Source organism: Notolepis coatsorum (assembly GCF_963971535.1).
Source record: "Notolepis coatsorum genome assembly, chromosome: 17".
Taxonomy (NCBI): Eukaryota; Metazoa; Chordata; class Actinopteri; order Aulopiformes; family Paralepididae; genus Notolepis; species Notolepis coatsorum.
Window position 1 is genome coordinate 95909518 of NC_140181.1, and position 23940 is coordinate 95933457.

The window sequence follows — 23940 nt, forward strand, 5'->3', positions numbered from 1 at the left end:
CGTGCTGCTGCTGACTTGAAATAAAATAGACCGCGTATGTGGCAGTCGGTCCGACACTGAACAGCAGTCTGTTATAATCACATTTTTATGAGATAACGAATTCCGTTATATTGGACATTTGTATTAATTATATCAAGCGAAGAACTGAGAAAGCAGAGAGACTGCAACATTATCGTGGTTTGCGTGACTACTCTCTCCACCTCAATGTCACGCGGTCGAAAAGGGCGCTTGTCTATTGGACAGTGGAAATGTGTGTGTGGCTGCGATCCTGTGTGTGCGCGCGCGCGTGTGTGTGTGTCTGTGTGTGTACTGCGGAGCCCAGATCAGCGGAGCCGAGTTTTGACATGGCATTGATCCATTGTTCTATTGAAGCACATTACCTACCACCATCCTCTCGCTAAACAACTTGTAGACCACGGTGTTTTTATGAGTGCCCACAAGTAGCCGTTTTAATAATATAATAAGCCGCGCGCCTCGGTAATAATAATAAGCCGCGTTTTTTCTTCCTTCTTCCCAAGATGCACAGACATAGAGAGAGAGAGAGAGATAGATAGATAGATAGATAGATAGATAGATAGATAGAGAGATTAGATGCAGTGTGCTTGTTTTGCAGTGAGTGCTGCGAGCAGTGGTAATAATAATCACTTCCTATATTTGGTTCGCGTTTGGTCCGATGAAGCGAACCGAGACCTACGTTTTTAAAGCTCTCGCTGACAACGTCGTTGTCATTATTAGAAGCAACGAGGAAACAAATGTAATGATCGTTTCGTTCATCGCATAGGCTATTTAATTTTAGCCTATTTTAATACAATTCAAATAATCAAATTGTGCTTAGACTCAGGGAATTATTTTCACCGGACATTAAGACCGGAGAAATTAAATATGTCGGACTTCAGGAGATTTTGCCGGACAAATACCGGTAATTACCGGCTAACGGAAACGCTGGTGTGTCTGTGTACGTGTGTGTCCGTGTGTCTGTGTGTGTGTGCTGTGCCTGTGTGAAAGAGAGAAAATAACAAGATATGAAAGCATACAATGTACGAGATTACCAGCACACAACATGCCGTACTGAAATGTCCATCTGTTCCAAATTGTTTTAAGAACGTCAGCCAGACCGTCTTTCAGCACTGCTAGTTGACCTATATTAAACTAGTCCACCTCATACACATTTTCCCCAACAGAAGACAAATTATTCTGTCAGCTACTTCGTCATTTAGAGCCCAGGTTCATAATTCCATTATTTGGACAAATAAATATGGTCACCTTATTTGAAGAGTCAAAACTGTTGTCTTGGCTTTGTTTTGTTCATAGTAGTAACACTCATGTCATGATAAATCTGGTTAGGTCAAAACTACAGGAATACACATTTTTTAAATAATAATAATACTATAAATATATACCGTATATATATTATCGGGTATCGACCTTGAGGAGCAGAAAGTTATCGTTATCGGGTTCAAAAAATCTATATCGTGCACCCCTACTCTTAACTCATTGACTGCCACGCTGTTTTCCCATCTTTACTCCCTGGCGCCAGCGTTATTGACCATTTTCACGATGTTTCACCCATCGTATATTCTATATTATAGCTATGGAGACAATAGTATGGGACATTTGATAGGCACTATTTATAGTCCAACAGGGATGAAACAGTTCATTTATACATACCTTCGTTTGTGCGGGTGGCGCTCTCTAGTTTCGGTCCCTGTACCACACTAAACATCGCCCCATTTCACAATAATCCAGGCTGGTTTTCTAGATTGTGAGATATAGTGTGTTTTGTGCAGCGTATGCGCAAATCTCGCGGCTGCTCGCCTGAAACCTATATTATTGCCAGGTCAAAGGTAAACACATGACCTTGTTTCTTCACAAAGCCAAGGGGGTCGTTTTCCGTTGCTACGATCATACAAACGCATGTTTTAGGATGGGGGTTCGGTAAAATAGACGTTACCTTTGTCAAAAGGTACTCCACTCTCGCTTCGAGTCCAAGTGTCTTGAATCAGAACAGGATCAATACATATAACGTTAGGTGGCCCTCATCCGTTGTCTTCTTTGTCTATACTATAGTCTGCTCGGGCCAGACTATAGACGGAGCCGAATAGGTTTCCTCATCGGCCGGTTTGACTATAGTATTTTTATTTTTATTTTTTTCCCTCCTTCTTTTTCCGATTTTTCTCCCATCCCACTGTTAGTCGTTATGCCAATTCCCAACCCCCTACCTGGTTGTTGCGCACTTTCCCCTACTGTTGGTCTGAGAGGCCGGAGACTGTCACATGCTTTCCTCCGACGCATGTGCAGCCAGCCGGCAGCCAGCCTGGCCGCGCAGATTCTCACCGGGAGAGTGTAACGTGTGGAAGGTTGCACTACCTTTCCCCAGATCCTACCCTTGCTGAGCAGGCGCCCCGACCGAACTGTAGGGGTCGCTGTCCACAACGCCCAGGACCCACCCACGGCTCCCCTCCTCCTAACTCAGCCAAACAAGTTAGTATAGCGATCAGCCCGAGCCAAGGCAATGCTGACTCTCCGGGAGTCGAGACCGCAGCCTCTTGCATTGGTGACGAGCACAATCTCCGCTACGCCACCTGACCGCCCGACTATAGTATTTTTATGATTTACCAGAAGTGCTGAGTCCAACATAGTCCAACATAGTCTGGTGGAAACGCACCTTTATCGTCCATAATCATAATCCATTTAGTATTTTTCATAATATCCAATAGTTCGCTCTAGGCGATCGCGTTGTCAAACGTGTCCTGCGGTAAAACCGTCGGTAGTGTGATAGTAAAGGGTTAACCTTCTGTAGTGTGGCAGTGAAAGGGTTAAGGCTCTAATCAACATTCATTCAACATGCACTCCCTTCCCCCTCTCACGAGCTCCATGTAGTGAAGTGCAGTGGTCTATACGATAATAAGGAATTATCGTCCAACCCTAATGATGATGCAGATAGACGATACCTATAAATACACCAGTTCTGTGTAATCCTTAATACTGTGCTCTGATCTCCCCATACAGGAGATGACTCCCACTACTATGACAGTGGCCTGTTGGACATGAGCTATCGAAGCCTGGCTCGCCACGGAGATGGTTTTGGAGATGAAGAGACAGAATTCGACCTGCTTGGTAGTGGACTGTATAATGGTGCCATGCATACAAGTGATGGGGTATAATAGTGCCATGCAAACAGGTGATAGGGTATAATAGTGCCATGTATACAGGTGATGGGGTATAATAGTGCCACGCAAACAGGTGATAGGGTATAATAGTGCCGTGCAAACAGGTGATAGGGTATAATAGTGCCATGCATACAGGTGATGGGGTATAATAGTGCCATGTATACAAGTGAGAATGGTGGACGAGCTTACAAAACAAGACACAGTTAACAGTAGATTCATACATCAAGACGGTTACAAGTCGACACACGGTGGTCAGAGGTCATTAAATGCAGCAAAAGAAGGAAGAACCTTCAGCTTCAGAGTCAGTTGGAAGGTATTCCAGGTGTTGGAAGCATCAAAGGAAAAAGCAAACTCCAGGAACCCTACGTGTAGAATAGGCTCCAAGATTCCATTCCACCAGTGATGTGATGTAAGGGGGAAGTTTACCAATAAGTGCTTTAAAAAAGAATAATTACAAATAAAATAAATTTTTTGAATCAAATCTCTCAGATTCTCTTTCAGACTGCCAATCTGTGCTCACTGCCATTAAATCCTCTTAAAATGATTTTGAACATCAAAAAAGTGACAGCCCTGCTGAGAGGTCTCATCATAAAGCAGGTTGTAATCATCAGTGCTTTGGATTCTCTCCCCAACAACTACTTAACATGTGACTTAAAATGTACAATTAATTACACATTCAGTCTTCAGTGTCACTTTGCATTGTCAAGTCAAGAGTTTTATTTGTCGCGGCATACAAGCATACAGTGAAATGCGGGAGGTCTTTGACGGCGTCTGACTCACACCTGCTCTAAAAGAAGGGTGACCTAATTCTTTGTCCTCTTCACCGTGTAGATTTCATGACTAGCTTCAGCGATCAAGCTGCGTTGTCGGGCCATGTTACAGAGTCCGGCCACATCACGGAGGAGCCGCATAGCAACACGCCAGAGTCACCCACTGGGAACATTGAACAGCAAGGTAGATCTCCTGTTTACTGTTTTACTGTTAATAATTTCTGTACCCAGGGTTCGCACAAGGTCCTTGAAATGCTTAAAGTGCTTGATTTATTAGAAGAAGAAAAAGTCAAGGCCTGGAATTCCTTGAAAACAGCCCAACAAGGTGCTTAAAAAGCCAGTGAAATTCAAATCAACCATTCGCATTACGTTTTGTTCATCCATGATAAAATAGTTCTGATTCAAGTGTAACTAATTGTCGGAAATAGTTTTTTTAAGCCATAGATATTGGATCAGATGAAAAAAAAACAGCATTTAAAAGTTAGTTGTATCCTTGCCCTTTTTTAAATTAAAAATAGTGCTTGGAAAAGTCCTTGAAAGTCCTTGAATTCCATTTTGCAATGTCTTTTCAATTCTGATTTGGGCCACTTTCATATGTGGTCCTAAATCAGATACAGGTCAGATTTATTTGCAATGCGACCTCAGACTGAACAGAATTCTGAACATCAGAATTCATGCAACTTTTACATCACTCTAGATTGACATTTCTCACAATTGATTTTCTTTATTGTTCATTTGCGCATGCGGGTCAGTTCAGGAGCGTGACCAGTTCACACTGGAATATGAAACAAAAAATGTGAACAGAATTGAGCACTAAGGATAAAGACATGATAAAGAAGTGTTTGAAATTAAACGTTTTCACCATTTGTTGCTCTATAGACATATAGACATTTTATATAGACATACATTTATAGACATTTCAGTGGAATGCTTGGTGCTTTGTTAGTAAACCTAGGACTACAGTTAATTTCCTGATTCATTTTCCTAACGGGAAATGAAACGCAGTCCGTTCTAGAATGCTGGTTAATGTTTGTTTTTGTTAAGTTGAAATTAAATGCACAAAACATCTTTTATTACAGTGCACAAAACATCTTTTATTACAGTGCACAAACAAGCACAATCAGCTTTTCTGTAAGTGTTATTTATGAATGTGTGAAAACTGTCTGTATTACACACAGAGGGAACAGTCTGACTACTTTCAAACTACGTACTGAATAGAAAATACTTCCAAATAAACGTTCATGATTATGAATATGTAGGCTACATGTCAAAAGGGCAATACGTTTTGTTAATGTAATCTACTTGCACAGATGTATGTTATATAGCCTAGTACTATTCTTACTGGATTAAACATACATTTAAACAATTCATCTTTTGTGGTCGATCAACATAATTCACCCATGGAACTACCGGTATGTGTTGGGGATAAGGGTTCCGCACGGACCATATTAAACCTTAAAGACAACATACGCCCCCATCTGAGAAACCTGGGTGTTGTCTTCGACCAGGCCATGAACCTAGACAAACATGTCAAAACACTCAGAAATCACCTCAGAAATATTGCAAAACTACGCACCATCATATCTCACTCTGAACTAGAACTGTCCGTGCAGGCGTGCATGCTTTTATTTCCTCTAGGCTTGACTACTGCAACTCACTTTTCACCTGTCTCACCAAATCATCCACAGACAATCTACAAATGGTCCAAAATGCTGCAGCCAGGCTACTCACAAGGTCAAAAAAATCATGTTACATCACTCCCATTCTGGCATCCCTGCACTGGCCCGGTACACTATAGAATTCACTTCAAAGTCCTCACTTTTACTTTCAGAGCACTCCACGGTCAGGCCCCTATCTACATCACTGAACTCATCCATCCCTACACCAACACCCGCTCACTCAGATCTGCCGATCAGCACCTCCTGGTGGTCCCCAGGTCCAGGCTCAAAACAAGGGGTGATCGAGCCTTCAAGGTGACCGCACCAAGGCTCTGGAACGCTCTCCCCCTGGAACTGCGAACTGCCCCCTCAGAAAACTCTTTAAAAAAAAAAACTAAACATGTTTAGACAGGCCTTTGGTCATATATAGGCACTCTTTCTTGTCCTCACTGTTCCTATAGTTTTGTTTTTTAATTAGTGACTGATGATTTAATTTAAATTCTTTTATTCTATTTTATTTGGTTTCACTGTTTTTAACTGCTGTCTGTTGTCATTTATTTCTGATTTTTGTTTTTGTTTTTATATACTAGCTGTAGTGTAAAGCACCCTGTGCATTTGTGCTGTGAAGGGTGCTATATAAATAAAAGTTATTCATTCATATTGTTTGTTACTTTCCTGTCGGCACGAGCTCAACATCAAATCAAATCAAATCAAATTTATTTATAAGGCCCGACAACACACGTTAATGTCCCCATGGGCCGTACAGGTCTTCTTTAAACAAGTCAAGAAGAAAACATAGCAATAAGTCAAGAACAGAACAAGAACACCATAAGGTCCAAACATTTTTAGATAAATGCAAAAAATTTAAATAAAAAATTAAAGAATGCAAGCACTCCCAGACATACCCCACGCGAGGTAAGGAAAAACTCACTAGAACCTAACAATAGGGAAAAAAGCTCCACAGGCAGTGTGGAGGAGAGAAACCTTAGAAGGGCCATTCAAGGGGGGATCTCCCTTCTTAGATGTTGGTGATAGTAGTGTTGCAGACGGACAGTTGGTAAGCATGCACTCATGTGTGTAGTGAAACACAGATGAGTGCATGCAATAGCAACTAAACATTTTGAAAGATTAAAGATAAAGCAAATAGCGATAGCAACTGAACATTTTGAAAGATTAAAGATAGAGCTGATAGCGGATCTATTTGAGGCACAGGGGCGGCGCAAAGAGGGTCACGTCCTCCCCGTCTTAGTCACGGGACATTCAACACTCCGGTCATTGCTCAGGGACAGCCGGAGACAGGGAGATAGGGGGCGGCGCAGAGAGGGTCGCGAACTCCCCGACATCATCGCGGGACGTCCGGCACTCCGGTCACCACTACGAGACCTCCGGAGACAGGGGGGCACGCAGAGGGGGTCGCAACCTCCCGGCCTTCATCACGGGATGTCCAACACTCCGGTCAGCACTCCAGGACAGCAAGTCATAGGGGGACAGGGAGACGGGACAGGCGTTAGACAGCTCATGTGATTGTAGTGGGCGGACATAGCAATAGATACAAGTGGTAAGCATATATGTGGATGGAGTAGATATATGAAGTAAGCATATTATGTGAATAGAATAGAAGTACTTAACCCAGCAATGAAACCGCGTTGACTGTTAATCTGTTAACAGTCTGTTAATGCTGTTAATCAGTTGACAGGACCACGGACAGACGACGGTAAATAACTGATCCAAGGCCTCGGAGGTGCATGTAGAGCAGTCACTACAATCTTGGCCAAGACCCCGAGGCATCCGTCACCTTAGTCAGCGCCAGGAGACGGGCACTCAGAGAGATGGGGGAGGGAGGGGGGGGAGGGAAAGGGGGGAGGGGGGAAGAGTTAGAGAGTTCCCATGTTTGTGGTGCTGCAAAAGAGCAGACATGTAGTACCCTGTAGTGCTATGTAGTACCCCGTAGTGCCATGTAATACCCTGTAGTGCCCTGTAGTACCCCGTAGTGCCCTGTAGTACCATGTAGTACCATGTAGTACCCCGTAGTGCCATGTAGTGCCACGCAGTACCATGTAGAGCCATGTAGTACCCCGTAGTGCCATGTAGTACCATGCAGCACCCTGTACCCTAACTAAACTACCCTGTAGTAAACTACCCAGTAGTACCATGTAGTACCCTGTACCCTAACTAAACTAGACAGATTAATCTAAAGGTCAGTCCCCGACCAGGTGAGATCAGGGTAGGTTGAAGGAGAGAGAGAAAAGATGAGTCTTAAGCAGGGATTTAAAAGCTTCGACAGAGCAGGCGCACCTGATGACGGCAGGTAATTTGTTCCACAGGTAGGGAGCGCGGTAGACAAAGGCTCAGTGTTGACGTTGAGTTGATGTTTAATAAATGTTTAGCGTTGTCTTTCGACACCCCGCCTCAGACTCCTATCCCTCGCCCGCCCTACGCTTTCATGATCATGAATATGTAACAGAACGTAGGCCAATCTCGCTAACGTTAGTCGACCGAATGGCAACATATCACCGGTACTACTAGCTAGCTGGCTAAAGTTAGCTAGCTCCCGTCAAAACGTTACGTTATTTATATTTGACATTAGCTATTTATGGGTGGAATATTTCTTTTTCACCTTTTCTCCTTATTTTCAATTTTTTCTCCCATCCCAATTTCGCCTCGCCAATTCTCCCTTCAATTCTCCCCTCCCCTGTCTCGAACGTTGCTAGAATATGCCTCCCACTGGTCGGCTGCAGTGAGGACCAAGCCTTGCATCACGTGTCCCCTCCGGTACATGAGGAGGCAGCTATCGCATCTGTTCCTAATTTATGCAAATGACATGTCGTCAGCTTGTGACTGCAACTTGTTCCTGTTTGCGGACGACTCAGCCCTGCTGGTCTCTGACAAGAACAAGTTACAGGTTGAAAAAACCCTCAGCTCTGAACTAGGCAGAATCTGCATATGGCTCGCTGATAACAAACTATCATTACACATGGGCAAAACAGAGTCCATTCTCTTCGGTTCAAATAACAAACTCAGCAAGACCGACGGCTTCTCAGTTACAGTGGGTGACAATATTGTCACAAGGAAAGATGAAATTACCTACCTGGGTTCCATCCTAGAGGCTAATCTCTCCTGTGACAAAATGGCATCCAATGTAATAAAAAAAGTCAACCAACGAACTCGATTCTTGTACCGGATCTCCTCTCTGGTAAACAAGAATACCCTGAAGACTCTGGCAGGAGCACTCATTCAGGGGTACTACGACTATGCTTGCACCTCATGGTACCAAAGCACCTCAAAGGCGCTAAAAACAAAATTACAAACATCTCAAAACAAACTGGTCAGACTACTGCTTGACCTTACTCCTAGAACCCACCTCACCCCTGCCCACTTTGACAACCTAGGATGGCTTAGAGTAGATGACAGAGTACAGCAACTTGCAATGGGCCTGGTCTACAAGATACACTACACGACCAAGGTACCAATGTACATGGCAAAATACTTCCCAAAGGTCAGTGAATACCACGATCACAACACCAGAGGGAGCTCCACAAATCATGTTAAACCCAGATTCGGCTCAAATAAGGGACTAAACACGTTTCGCAATTATGCCACATCAATGTGGAACGCCCTACCCAAAGCTGTAAAGGAATGTGGATCACTACCCACTTTCAAAACCTCTCTCAAGAGACACCTACGGGAGACTGCAATGCAACACTGGCCCCTGTAAATATCCTAACCCAACCCCCTCCAATGTACAGTCATTTACCTAGTATGGTCTTGTCAATAGTCCAATGTACAATTTTGTTTGTTTGTACAGAGTCCCCCCCCCCCCCCCCCCTCAATGTACAGTTTTGCTTGTTTATACAATGTGCCCCCCCCCCCACCCACCTCCAATGTAAATTACCCAGTATGGTTGTCAATATCCCAGTGTACCCAACCCCCCCCCCCCCAACCTCCTCCAATGTAGTTTCTACGTCAAATGTATATACTCCCTTTTCTTGACTCCTTCTGTATCACAAACAGTACTGTATTTGCAAATCTGGTATGTCATAAATGTATAGATGTAGCAGTACTGACTATCTGTATGTCATGTATGTCATATATGTCCTGATGAATTGAAAATGGGGGACCCTGGTGTAAACAAGACGAAAGTCTTTCTCTGGTCTGCATCCCCTTAACAATTGTGTGTATTGAGCTGTACTGTATTGTACCCATTCTGCAATCTGTTAATAAAGTTTTCAATCAATCAATCAATCAATTCACCTGAATAGCGCAATCTCTCAGTGGCGACGAGTAACGCGTGGGAGGCTCACGCTGCCCCCGATACTTCCTGATTCTGCTGTACAGGCGCACCAACCGACCTGTAGGAGTCGCTGTCCACAATGTCCAATCCCCACCCACGGCTTTCCCACCCTCTACCACTGCCAATTGTGGTAGTATGAACGACCGGCCAAGCCGGTAGCAACGCCGAGAGCTGGGCTCGATACCACCATCTCCTGCGTTAGTGGCGAGCGCCTTGCCCACTGCGCCACTCGGCCGCCCATGGGTGGAATATTCTGATTCTAGCTCACTAGATCAGTCACATTAAACTTATACCGTCGGCGCCTACCATCTGAATGTAATTTTAGTGGTTTTGACACCGTAACGGTTTAAAACCGCGGTAAACCGTGGAACCGGTAACCGGCCCATGCCTATCTAGAATGTTGGTTAATGTTTGTTTTTGTTGTCAAGTTTAAATGAAACGCAGTCCGTTCTAGAATGCTGGGTACTGTTTTTGTTGTCAAGTTGAAATCGTCTACTCACAGCAGACCGTGATAATATTGTACGTCAAAGAACAAGTCTCACCAGCAAATTTTTGCATTTGTTTGCATTTTGTACTTTATTCTTGTATATTGTATATTTTGTATAGTGTTTGGTCTTTATTCTTTTAACTTTTTTTACTGTATGAAGTACATTCTCAGGGGCTCATACAGAACCAAGCGTTTCACTGTAATGTACATGTACCTTATATGTGACAACTTGAGCAGCTTGAACTTGAACTGATTTCCACTTGTTTCGCAGATGCAACCAGATCAGAGCCAATGGACTTTCAGACCCCCGCAATGAGGGGGACCACCCCGGAGGTTGAGGCCTCTGCATTCAGCGAGACAACCCTGCTGGCCAATGACGAGGACGGCTTTGCCCTTGAACCCGTGGCTGTCACTCGTAGGCTATTAGAGTTTTATAAGATACAACTTTATTGTTGCTTTATTGATCCCCTTGGGGGAAATGTGGGCATCATAGCAGCATGGGGGGGGGGGGGGGGGGGTACAGGTATGGGCAGGGTAATAGTAGAAAGACTATAGGTGAGATAGATAGATAGGCAATACAATTAGATCTGAATAGAAAAATATGAGAACAAATTAACAGTAAACATTACACTATAATTAACTTAACACTTTAATCGCCGGGAACGCCGTAACTCGTCTTTGCTCGCCATGCTCATTCTGCCGAAGACGCCGTAACTCGTCTTTGATATCAATATTTCAAAAATCTGTGATCGAAATCATATTTCTCCTCCGGGGACCTGATATATACTGCTGATCTCCACTCAACTCTCTAACGGTTCAAGAGCGCCATCTGGTGGCAGATCGGCCAACAGGAAGTGACGTGCCAAACAGGAAGTGATCATCCATATTTCGTCCGGGCATTCGCGATCGTTAGCCGGACTCCATCTCCACACACTGGATAATCAATCGCTCGCCCTAACTCAATAAACAACGTTATTTGGACGTATATAGTATTATACAACCTGGAAATGGTTAATCTAGATCAACATCCCATAATCGAAAACTGTCTACTCCAAGCTGATCGTCCAATGGCGCGAGGAAGATACGGTAAGATCCAGCGTTATTTTCTAACGTGTTACATATAAACTGCTCTGATGATATGACCCACACTAGGTGAATGATATAACGTTGCCCACGGAATTATAAACGACCCCCCGCCCATCCGGTCATCTTCAGATCATACGTAGTAACTTCTAGAAGTACCTCCAGTTGACATTTTTTATCTGGCACCGATCGCTACCAAACTGTATTTGATCATCAATATAATGCATTTGGGGCTATAAATCAAGTTCTGGAGAAAGCTGCAGAAAACGATAAAAACATACTTATACTTTAGACCATATTTTAGTATGAATATGTGAATGAAAAAGTATAACGTTGCTACACCCTGAACAATGGATATAGGACATTGAATGGGCCATAATAATGTCAATTTAGCAATGGAATTTAAAAAGTTATAGCCCTGCAAAGAAGGGGAACTTCTCCATAGACAAATAGAGCTGGCTAGGGATGGTAAATTATGAATTTAACCATGGCGATCAAAGTGTTAATATGAAAATATGAGAAACAACTCAAATAAACTAATACAATTAACTATAAATATGAGAAAAATAAACAGTGGGGCGGCTAGGTGGCGCAGTGGGCAAGGCGCTCGCCACCAACGCAGGAGATGCTGGGTCGAGCCCAGCTCTCGGCGTTGCTACCAGCTTGGCTGGTCGTTCATACTAATACAATTGGCAGTATTAGGGGGTGGGAAGCTGGCAGTGTTGGGAAAGTTCACTTTCTACATGAACTATTTCAGTTCACAGTTCAACATTTTTAAAATGAACTAGTTCAGTTCATAGTTCATAATTCAAAATGTTATTTAGTTCTTTTTAGTTCTTTTAAAAAAAAAATGTATTATAGATTTTTCACGTACAGTTACTTACATTACAAAAACACACATTGGGACAAGGGGGGGAGGGGTCCTCCAGTTAATCTCTATGCCATCATCCACACCATAAGCAAGCAAAAACAAAACAAAAAGAAAAACAAGCAAAAAGGAAAGCAGACCAAGACAGGCACTTGCACTTGCCTCGAGCGCATTCACATGTAGACATACATATATTTATTTTTTCCTATCCTAGGTCTGTCCATACAATGGGGCACTGGGCCTTTAGAAGGATCCGATACATTTCAGCAGGAAAATAGTCTTAATAGTGGGGCCCACACCTCCTGAAAGGAAGCGTTGTTGACTCTATGCATTGCACAGTGTCTTTCATGGGGTAGGAGCACACCGAAGATCTCTCTATACCACATTTGTAAAAATGGAGGCTTATCCTTAATTCAGTTTATCAGAATGCATTTCCGGGCTGAAAGTAGAAGTTTATCAAATAGTTTGAATTGTAAACTCTTTTAAATGCATACGCCGACGTGACGTCTAGAGGTAGAGTCTGACTCCGACTGAGAGAGTGCTGCTGCTGCTGCAGCTCTCGGCTTCTGCGCGCAGATTCCTGTTCCACTGCTTGTTGTGAGGAGGAGTCTGATGACGTAGCAGGGGGTGACAGGCTGGTTGCCAGATCGGGTGGTTTTACGCATAATTTTTAAGCCTGTTTACAGTGTTTTAACTGAGTTTTCGGCTGAAATGCATTATGAAATATGGCACATCTTTGACCGCCGTTATAATAGAGTGCTGAGAATGAACGCACTTTTGAACTCCGTTACACAGGGCTGAGAATGAACGTGTTCTCAATTACGTTCATTTAGCGGATATACAGTACGTTCAGTTCAAGTTCGCCCAAAATACGAACGCGTTCATGAACGATCGTTCATTGAACGCGTTCAGGTACATCACTGGAAGCTGGTGGGTGGGGATCAGACGTTGTGGACAGCGACTCCTACAGGTCGGTTGCTGCACCTGCGCAGTAGAATCAGGAAGCGATGAGGTCCCTCCCACGCAGACCCTCGCAGCTGAGAGATCGCGCTGTGCAGGTGAAAAGATGCGACGGCTGCCTCCTCGAGTACCGGAGGGGACACGTGATGTAAGGCTTCGTCCACATTGCAGCCGGCTTGTGGGAGGCATGGCCTAACAGCGTTTGAGACAGGGGAGGGTAGAATTGGACGATACGAAATTGGGGACGGGAGAAAAATAGAAAATGGGAGAAAAAGTAGATAAAAAAATATTTGTATTACAGCACACATTTATAAAACGAGGCATATTTAGCGAAAATATGTTGCCAGAACATAAAAAAGAAAAAATATTATAAAAAAAAAAGATTACTTGCCAAATGCACTGTCACCTACCCACGACCCCACTTTGGGTGGCGACCTGTAGTTTGAGAACCGCTGCTATAGGCGGTTGCCTAGAGCAGGGGTTCCCAAACTTTTCAGGCAGGGGCCCAGAAAATAAGGCGTCAGAGAGCCGCGGCCCCAATGCACATCGTCTGGCTTTTTTTCTTTTTTTTTTTGTCAGGCGACCGATTTTTTAAGCCAAATATCACTTCAATCCTATTAAGTTAGTTCAAGTTAGTTATTCATTTATATGTGCTATTTATGAGAGGGCTAACTTGTTGCAAAATAATAATGATAATAATAATAGCCTCATTAAAATACTATTGTTGCTTCGGTTGTTTTCAGCGTTTTATGTGCATAATCTGTTATTTAGTTTGAAATGTTCGTTGAAATAAGTAGATTTTTCGTTTTTGTTTATTTATTAAGTTAATATAAAACCATATAGTCACATTTTAGAATACAATAGAATAGAATTTTAGAATACAACTAGAAACACTGTCCTGGCCTGCTTCTAAGTTCAGTGGCCTGACAAAAAAAATAAAAAAAATAAAAAAAAAATAAAAAAAATGTTTTTTTTTGATTTTTTTAATTTTTTTTTTAATTTTTTTTTAATCATCTCGCGGCCCATCCGTGGCTGCTCGCGGCCCACCTTTGGGTCGCGACCCCGACTTTGGGAACCACTGGCCTAGAGCGCCATCCAGAGGGGGGGCGCCAAAAACCACCCAGCAGTTATTTTTGCGCCCCTTCTATATCTGCAACCAATATTCTTTATTTTTGACATTTAAAAAAATTATCTAACATAACATTTATTTGGGGGGGGGGGCGCCAGGGGTGAAGCTTGCCTAGGGCACCAAATGTGCTCCTATTAACCCTTTGTTAAGGGGAGACAGTGACTCAGGAGGTAGAGCGGTTGACTGATAATCAGAAGGTTCCCGGTTTGATTCTGGCTTCTCACATTCGGCAGCGTGTCAAAGTGTCCTTGAGCGAGACACCTGACCCCTAACTGCTCCAGAGACACCTAACCAGGGTACAAAATAGTTACACGCCCAGCGCCATTGGCTTGTAGATTTATTCTTTGGCGAATAGAATTTAAGGTTTGCCCGCCACCTGGCGGCTAACAAAATACACTGCATCTACCGCTTCTCCTCTGCTCCAATCCACTCCCTCCAGGCCGCTCACAGTGGTTTAACACTGATGTAATATACATGTAGTACAATGCCAAAGCAACAGATGGCGATGTACAAACATGAAGGCCATTTTCAACCAATGAGAAGGGTGAACCTGTGATATCCTGTTCAGACTTTGTCACTCACATCCTGTTAGAAAAAGTTTTGACGCCATTGTTGTTGTCGTTAGCTTACATGCTAACGTTAATGGCAGCGACCATAGCATTGTGGCTAGGCTAGCTATCATTGCTTAATAGAGCTAGTGAATGGATAAACAACGTTATTTAACATTGCAGAATGGGTACAATTACAATGCGGCTCAATACAAACAACTGTTAAGGGGCCCAGGGGGTGTAGACTGTTGTAGTTTGAGCTAATTTACACCATGCTCCAAAAAAATTAAAAATCTGCTGAGCGATGTGGCGCGGGGAGCGCTCGATTCAAGGTGAGCGAGCGGAGAGCGACTTGGGGGCGGGGTCAACATGAGCGATTAGCGGAGCAATTCGTTTCCTTATATCGCTTCCTCCAGGGTTCCAACTTGTGTTGACAAAATGCAACCCTGCTCAGCTACGGGGAATCAGCGCTCTCTCTCTAGACTAGAAAGGTGCACTCAGTAGAGCACAGATGTCCGCCAGGGCGGCAGCCACACATAATAATAATAATAATAGATTGGATTTGTAATGCACTTTTTGTTCACTGGGATCCCAAAGTGCTACACTACATGGTTAAAACAGTTAAAAAAATAGAAATAAAATAGTTATTAGTAAAACAAATAAAATAAAATACAGAATAAAAATAAGATAAAAATAGAACATACAGTAGTTAATTAAAAACATAGTATAAACAGACAATTTAAAAACAAAAGCGCAATAAAACTTAAATAAAAAGCTAACAGTCAAAGGCCTTTTTGAACAGGTAGGTTTTCAGGCCTGCCTTCTCTATCTATCTATCTATCTATCTATCTATCTATCTATCTATCTATCTATCTATCTATCTATCTATCTATCTATCTATCTATCTATCTATCTATCTATCTATCTATCTATCTATCTATCTATCTATCTATCTATCTATCTATCTATCTATCTATCTATCTATCTCTATCTATCTACCTACCTCTCTTTCTCTGTTCAATGATTTAAAGTGGCCAAACGTTACAATATAAATACTAATTGGATTTGTGGCCGGTAAAAAATCTGCCCGGCTGGTAGTTTTTAAAATCTACCAGCCAAATGGCTGGTAAGTCAAAAAGTTAAGTTTGTTCCCTGCACCTAACCCCTAACTGCTCCAGAGACACCTAACCCCTAACTGCTCCAGAGACACCTAACCCCTAACTGCTCCAGAGACACCTAACCCCTAACTGCTCCTGTGACACCTAACCCCTAACTGCTCCTGAGACACCTAACTGCTCCAGAGACACCTGACCCCTAACTGCTCCAGAGACACCTAACCCCTAACTGCTCCAGAGACACCTAACCCCTAACTGCTCCAGAGACACCTAACTGCTCCAGAGACACCTAACCCCTAACTGCTCCAGAGACACCTAACCCCTAACTGCTCCTGTGACACCTAACCCCTAACTGCTCCTGTGACACCTAACCCCTAACTGCTCCAGAGACACCTAACCCCTAACTGCTCCTGAGACACCTAACCCCTAACTGCTCCAGAGACACCTAACCCCTAACTGCTCCTGAGACACCTAACCCCTAACTGCTCCTGAGACACCTAACCCCTAACTGCTCCAGAGACACCTAACCCCTAACTGCTCCTGAGACACCTAACCCCTAACTGCTCCTGAGACACCTAACCCCTAACTGCTCCAGAGACACCTAACCCCTAACTGCTCCTGAGACACCTAACCCCTAACTGCTCCTGTGACACCTAACCCCTAACTGCTCCAGAGACACCTGACCCCTAACTGCTCCAGAGACACCTAACCCCTAACTGCTCCAGAGACACCTAACCCCTAACTGCTCCAGAGACACCTAACCCCTAACTGCTCCAGAGACACCTAACTGCTCCAGAGACACCTAACCCCTAACTGCTCCAGAGACACCTAACCCCTAACTGCTCCAGAGACACCTAACCCCTAACTGCTCCTGAGACACCTAACCCCTAACTGCTCCAGAGACACCTAACCGCTAACTGCTCCAGAGACACCTAACCCCTAACTGCTCCAGAGACACCTAACCCCTAACTGTTCCAGAGACACCTAACCGCTAACTGCTCCAGAGACACCTAACCGCTAACTGCTCCAGAGACACCTAACCCCTACCTGCTCCAGAGACACCTAACCCCTAACTGCTCCAGAGACACCTAACCCCTAACTGCTCCTGAGACACCTAACCCCTAACTGCTCCTGAGACACCTAACCCCTAACTGCTCCAGAGACACCTAACCCCTAACTGCTCCAGAGACACCTAACCCCTAACTGCTCCAGAGACACCTAACCGCTAACTGCTCCAGAGACACCTAACCCCTAACTGCTCCAGAGACACCTAACCCCTAACTGCTCCAGAGACACCTAACCCCTAACTGCTCCAGAGACACCTAACCCCTAACTGTTCCAGAGACACCTAACCCCTAACTGCTCCAGAGACACCTAACCCCTAACTGCTCCTGAGACACCTGACCCCTAACTGCTCCAGAGACACCTGACCCCTAACTGCTCCAGAGACACCTAACCCCTAACTGCTCCAGAGACACCTAACCCCTAACTGTTCCAGAGACACCTAACCCCTAACTGCTCCAGAGACACCTAACCCCTAACTGCTCCAGAGACACCTAACCCCTAACTGCTCCAGAGACACCTAACCCCTAACTGCTCCTGAGACACCTGACCCCTAACTGCTCCAGAGACACCTGACCCCTAACTGCTCCAGAGACACCTAACCCCTAACTGCTCCAGAGACACCTAACCCCTAACTGTTCCAGAGACACCTAACCCCTAACTGCTCCAGAGACACCTAACCCCTAACTGCTCCAGAGACACCTAACCCCTAACTGCTCCAGAGACACCTAACCCCTAACTGCTCCAGAGATGCCTAACCCCTACCTGCTCCCAATTAACAGGTTAGGGCTGGGCGATATGGCCAAAAATTCTATCACGATAACGATATGATAATGTTATCATATCACTCAATATAGATAATTATCGATATTGTTATAAGTATAAAAAAATATATATTTAATTTAATTTAAATTATTATTATTATTTTCTTTTACAGATGTACGTTTATTTTGCAGAAATTCTTTGTCGTTGCCACCATCTTTAGTGTTACAGCCCCTCACACTCCAGTTCTCAGGCTGCAGCTGGTTTGAAAGCTAAAGTAAACAGGCTTCTCTGCTGGCTGTGGCTCCAGGGGAGTTGAATAGTTTTGGCTCTGCTAGTTTCTTTTCTATCTTTTGGCGCTTTTTTGGTGGACAAACCACCGCACATGTGCACCGTGACTCGCGACTGGAGACTAGCTCTGCTAGCACACATAGCCTACTGTGTGTACAGACAGTTTCAAACTGGATTTTAAATTAGAAAGCAAAGAGAAAAATAAATCTCAATTTGGTCAGTATTATCATTTGGACACGCAAAGCCATTACTTTAAGTTGCAGGCAAGAAAGACAAGTCTGTCCACTGTCTCTGGTTTTAAAACTGCCCTGTTGCAGATCACAAAAAAAATTATTATTATCGACCGATATCGATTATTAAAATATATTGCGATAATTATCGTTATCGTTTTATCGCCCAGCCCTAGGTTGGCACCTTGCTTGGTCGCCTCCACCATCGGTGTGTGAATGTGTGAGTGAATGGTTGAATGTGAGAGGCATAAAGTGCTTTGGATAAAAGCTGCTATGTGAATGCAGTCCATTTTACTGTCCACTTGTGCGCTCTTCTCAGCGACCTCGACGAAGAGGACGGGGAAGAGGAAGAGGAGGCTGCTCGTGGACCACAGTAAGGAGCTGTCCAACGAGGCCATCAGAGTCCAGCTGCTCGACTTCTCAGACCTGATTGGCCCACTGGACTTGGCCCCGCCCACCATCCAGCTCATGCTGTGGAAGCAGAATGGAGCAGCAGACAAGCTGTTTGGACGTCCCTGTGTCCCCGTCATACATCTACAGCTACAGCAAGTAAAGACGTTTGAATAATGTGTCCCAGGTGTCCGGCAGCGTGGCTACATGAGTAGAGCTCCGGACTAGGTCAAGGCTGCTGTCGGAAAGTGATGTTGTTGTCCACTGTCCAGCAGGGGGCACTCTGTCCTCTGGACTTGTCAGTAACAATGCCCCTGTTACGGTGATAGGGACACCGTATAGCTGCGAGTGCCGTCCTTCGGATGAGGCGCTAAACTTGAGGTCCTGACTGAATTTGGTCGTTAAAGAACCCAGGACGTCTATCGTAAAGAGTAGGGGGTTCCCCGACGTTCCAGGCCAAATTCCCTAATCATCCCTTCCCCTTAATTGGCTGATGTGTGCCTGGTGCCAGTGTATGGCAGCCATTGTGTAGTGTAATGTGTGCCTGGTGCCAGTGTATGGCAGCCATTGTGTAGTGTGATGTGTGATGTGTGCCAGGTGCCAGTGTATGGCAGCCATTGTGTAAGTGTGATGTGTGCCGGGTGCCAGTGTATGGCAGCCATTGAGCCTGCGTTGCCCAAGGTTGGGTGCTACCAGTGGTGGTGAAGGAGGCAATTTCCACCCTACATTGTAAAGCGCCTTGAGTATGAGAAAAGCGCTATATAAATGTAATGAATTATTATTATTATTATTAGGACATTGCGATTGTGCAGTATGTGTCTTAACATGGTGCCCCCACGGGTCAGGAACCTTTTTCTTTTTACCTTTTCAACTTTTCAGTTTCAGTGTCAAGTAATTTCCCCCTTTTTCACAAATTCCGAAGTTCCAGCTGGTGCTGTAAATAGAAGTTACAGTACAATACCATCCATTTATTATCCAGCAGGAACTCAGTTTGCAAGGCCACCATACAGCTAAATAATAGTGCATGTCACAGTACACAACATAAACAATATTCACCTGTTCAGTCATCGGTCCAGTTAGTCAGTCTGTATGTGCTGACGTTGCACCACAGTTTGCTATCTAATGTGAAAATGAGCCTGTTGGTGAACTTGACCTGAAAATGAAGCGGGTCATGATTTTAATCCAGCTTTCTCCCCTCACTCACCTACAAGACATTAGACAAACGCTGCTGTCCAGATCATATTACGCCAGAGGAGATAGTGACATTTGTTTTTAAGTTAATATGACAATTATTTTTCCTGTGAACTGTTGAAAGCTGGTGAGCCATAATGATATATGGGAAAGAGCCATAGGTTCCCAAAACACAGTTGCATGAGTGTATTGCATCTGGTCAAAATGAAGAAGAAGGTTATTTTATTGTTAATGTAAACAAGGCAATTTAAATGTGTCTTTTTGCATATCCCTCCTAGTTACACATTCACACAGTCCTCATATCTCCTAGTTACACACACACAGTCCTCATATCCCTTCGAGTTACACATACACAGTCCTCATATCCCTCCTAGTTACACATACACCGTCCTCATATCCCTCCTAGTTACACGTACACACCGTCCTCATATCCCTCCTAGTTACACATACACACAGTCCTCATATCTCCTAGTTACACACACACCGTCCTCATATCCCTCCTAGTTACACATACACACAGTCCTCATATCTCCTAGTTACACGTACACACCGTCCTCATATCCCTCCGAGTTACACATACACACAGTCCTCATATCTCCTAGTTACACATACACACAGTCCTCATATCTCCTAGTTACACATACACACAGTCCTCCTATCTCCTAGTTACACATACACACAGTCCTCATATCCCTCCTAGTTACACATACACAGTCCTCATATCTCCTAGTTACACATACACAGTCCTCATATCCCTCCTAGTTACACATACACAGTCCTCATATCTCCTAGTTACACATACACAGTCCTCATATCTCCTAGTTACACATACACACAGTCCTCATATCCCTCCTAGTTACACATACACAGTCCTCATATCTCCTAGTTACACATACACAGTCCTCATATCTCCTAGTTACACATACACACAGTCCTCATATCTCCTAGTTACACATACAGTCCTCATATCTCTCCTAGTTACACACAGTCCTCATATCTCCTAGTTACACATACACAGTCCTCATATATCTCCTAGTTACACATACACAGTCCTCATATCTCTCCTAGTTACACATACACAGTCCTCATATCTCTCCTAGTTACACATACACAGTCCTCATATCTCCTAGTTACACTGTCTGTGTCTTGTCTGTTCGTCTTGTCTTGTCTTGTCCTATCTGGTTATGTCTTGTCTTATGTATTGTCTTGTTATGTCCTGACATGTTCATTATACTTGCTCAACTCTCTATTGTTCTTGGATCTATGCTGTTTTATTGGGTCATTGATGGTATTCTCCCAATTACTAAAGATCAAGATGGATAATACAAAAGGACTTAAAATTATACACTTGAACATAAGGAGTCTCAAACACAAAATTTACCTATTGCGACCGTGGGTGGAACAGCATAAACCCAATGTAATTACACTTTCTGAAACCTGGCTTAATAACAAGATATCCAACAACGAAATCAAACTAACTAATTATGTCATATATAGAAATGATAGAGATTCGAGAGGTGGTGGTGTAGTGTCATCAGATCTGGCTGCTGAATTAATTGTGCCTGCAGTTGTCCCTGTTAATTTTGAGGGTATTTTTGTGAAGGTAATCCTACACAAGAACAAATATATAACAATTGGTAACATCTATAGACCCCCTTCAGCTCCTGCTGATTCCTTCAACTGTTTAGTCTCCACCATAAATTCTATTCATGACAAAAATGAACTTGTAATTTTAGGAGATTTTAACCGTTGCTGGTTGGATAAAGCCTAAACAAATGCTAAAAACATTATTGGGAACTTGAATCTAACCCAGCTAATAAGTGAGCCCACTCGGGTTACACCCACTTGCCAATCTCTGCTCGATTGGATCTTGGTTTCACACCCTAATCGTATTATTGATTCAGGCAGAAAGACTCAGAAGAAGCTTCTATCCCCAGGCCATCAGGATGCTAAACGAACAATAAACACTATGCAACAACCATCAAATGCACACAGCACACACACCCACACGCACACACTCACTTAAACAAACAACACACTGCAGCACCCACTCTCCACACTTTAGATCACACAAACACACTTTATATTTATTGATAAAGGATTTGCACTACAACTCGTACACCTACTGTAAATTGTACCTAAATTGCACCTCATCCCATTTCTGCCTTGCACTATATAGTATTGTATATTAGTACACTGCATAGTATTGTATATTATATGGTAACTCAGTTACGTCTATTCTGCATCGAACATTGTACATATGTCTATACTGAACACTGTGACCTCATTTTTTTTACTTCTAATTTACATACTATACTATTAGGGCGGGCCATATTTTTTTTTTTTGGAAAATCAATCGAGTGGGGTGTCTAAAATATGTGTTTTTTTGTGGGGAATTCAAATATGGGATTATTTTTCTAATCGGATAACTCCTACCTACATTGTTTTGGATTTCAAAATGGCCGATTTGACCATTTTTCACCCCTTGGCCATACATGGATGCCAACATGAATCTGAAGGAAATCCTAACATGCAAGGTGTCTAAATGATGTGTTTCTTAATGGGGAATTCAAATATGAGGTCATTTTTGGGATAGGATAAATATAACCTGCATAATTTTGGATTTCAAAATGGCTGATTTTACCATTTGAACCCATTGGTATTGTATTACAAAATTGCAAAGATAAAAAATATATGGGAAATCATTTATAATGACAAAGCCATCAAATTTATTAACAAGTGAACTGTATATAACTGGATACAACTCCAAAGATCAATAATAATAATACTAACAATAATAAATTGTATTTGTAATGCACACAAACACCTAAGTGCTAAATCTCGATCTCCTGACTTCTTGAACTTTGCCAGGTTCCAATATCTTGATTGGACTCATTCTTGGATGGCAAGATCTCCTACTGTACTGCTTTAGCCACCAACCTACAAACACAAACTTAAAGTCAACGTCAGCCATAAATAGGTGAGCTCTTTCCAGAACTACTCAGCAGAAACCTCTGTAACCATTTTAACAAACGTCTCAATGTATTGAGAAAATCCATGGGGCTCCATCAATCCTCTATCTTCTTAAAACATTGGAAAGGCAGGGGATGGAAAAGAAGGCAGAGAAAAGGAGAAGGGGCAAAGAAGAAAGCTTTGCAGCAGCAGACAAGGTTGCCAGGAAGGATGTTGAGAGCTTCCTTACAGTCCCTGAAGTTGAGCTCATTCCTGAAACTGACCCTGCAGCTTCAGCAAAGCTACGGAAAAATTATGATGAGATTCCAAACATCGCCCTTGCTAGTGTAAGGTATGGCATAGGTCTAAGGCCAACTGCAGCTATAGCAACTGCAGCTCTGATTGATGCAGGACTCATCTTAGAAGATGACACAAGTAAAGTGATTGATAAGAACAAGGTTAAGAGAGCACAAGAAAAGTTGATGCAAGAGCTGGGGGAAGAGTTTGAGGAGAAGTGCAGGGAGGAGGGGGGGATCTCCTGTATCCTCTTTGATGGGCGGATTGACATGACCAATGTGATGATGGAAGCTGAGGGCAGTGACCAATCTTTTCCTGCAAAGATCAAGGAAGAACACTATAGTGTTGCTAGTGAGCCTGGCAGCAACTATCTGTTCCACTTTACACCAGAGAAAGCAACTAAAGAGGAGTCCCATGCAGAGAAGATTGCTAAGGTCCTGTTTGCCTGGCTGAAAGAGAGAGGTTCTGATAAGACCTTGTGGGCCATTGGAGGAGACTCGACCAATGTCAACACTGGAGTGAAGGCAGGTGTAATGCTGGAGCTGCACCTGGGGAGAAAGCTGGTCTGGTTGGTGTGCAACCTGCACACTGGTGAACTTCCACTGCGCCGTCTCATTGTTGAAGTTGATGGGGCTACTCTGTCTGACAACAAATTGTCTCGGCCAATAGGACAGCTCCTTGATTCT

The 23940-nt window shown here is 43.5% G+C and overlaps 1 protein-coding gene across 1 annotated transcript in view; it reads left to right on the forward strand.

Moving 5' to 3' along the window:
- rad21l1 (RAD21 cohesin complex component like 1) overlaps window positions 1-23940 on the forward strand; it is a gene marked incomplete at its 3' end in the record, with an annotated part of 61409 nt that overhangs the window by 19193 nt on the left and 18276 nt on the right. Inside the window, exons 6-10 of the mRNA XM_084333567.1 lie at window positions 3010-3117; window positions 4002-4124; window positions 5629-5648; window positions 10614-10791; window positions 18744-18973. Of these exons, the coding sequence (XP_084189693.1) occupies window positions 3010-3117; window positions 4002-4124; window positions 5629-5648; window positions 10614-10791; window positions 18744-18973 (659 nt within the window). The remainder of the gene's footprint in view (window positions 1-3009; window positions 3118-4001; window positions 4125-5628; window positions 5649-10613; window positions 10792-18743; window positions 18974-23940) is intronic.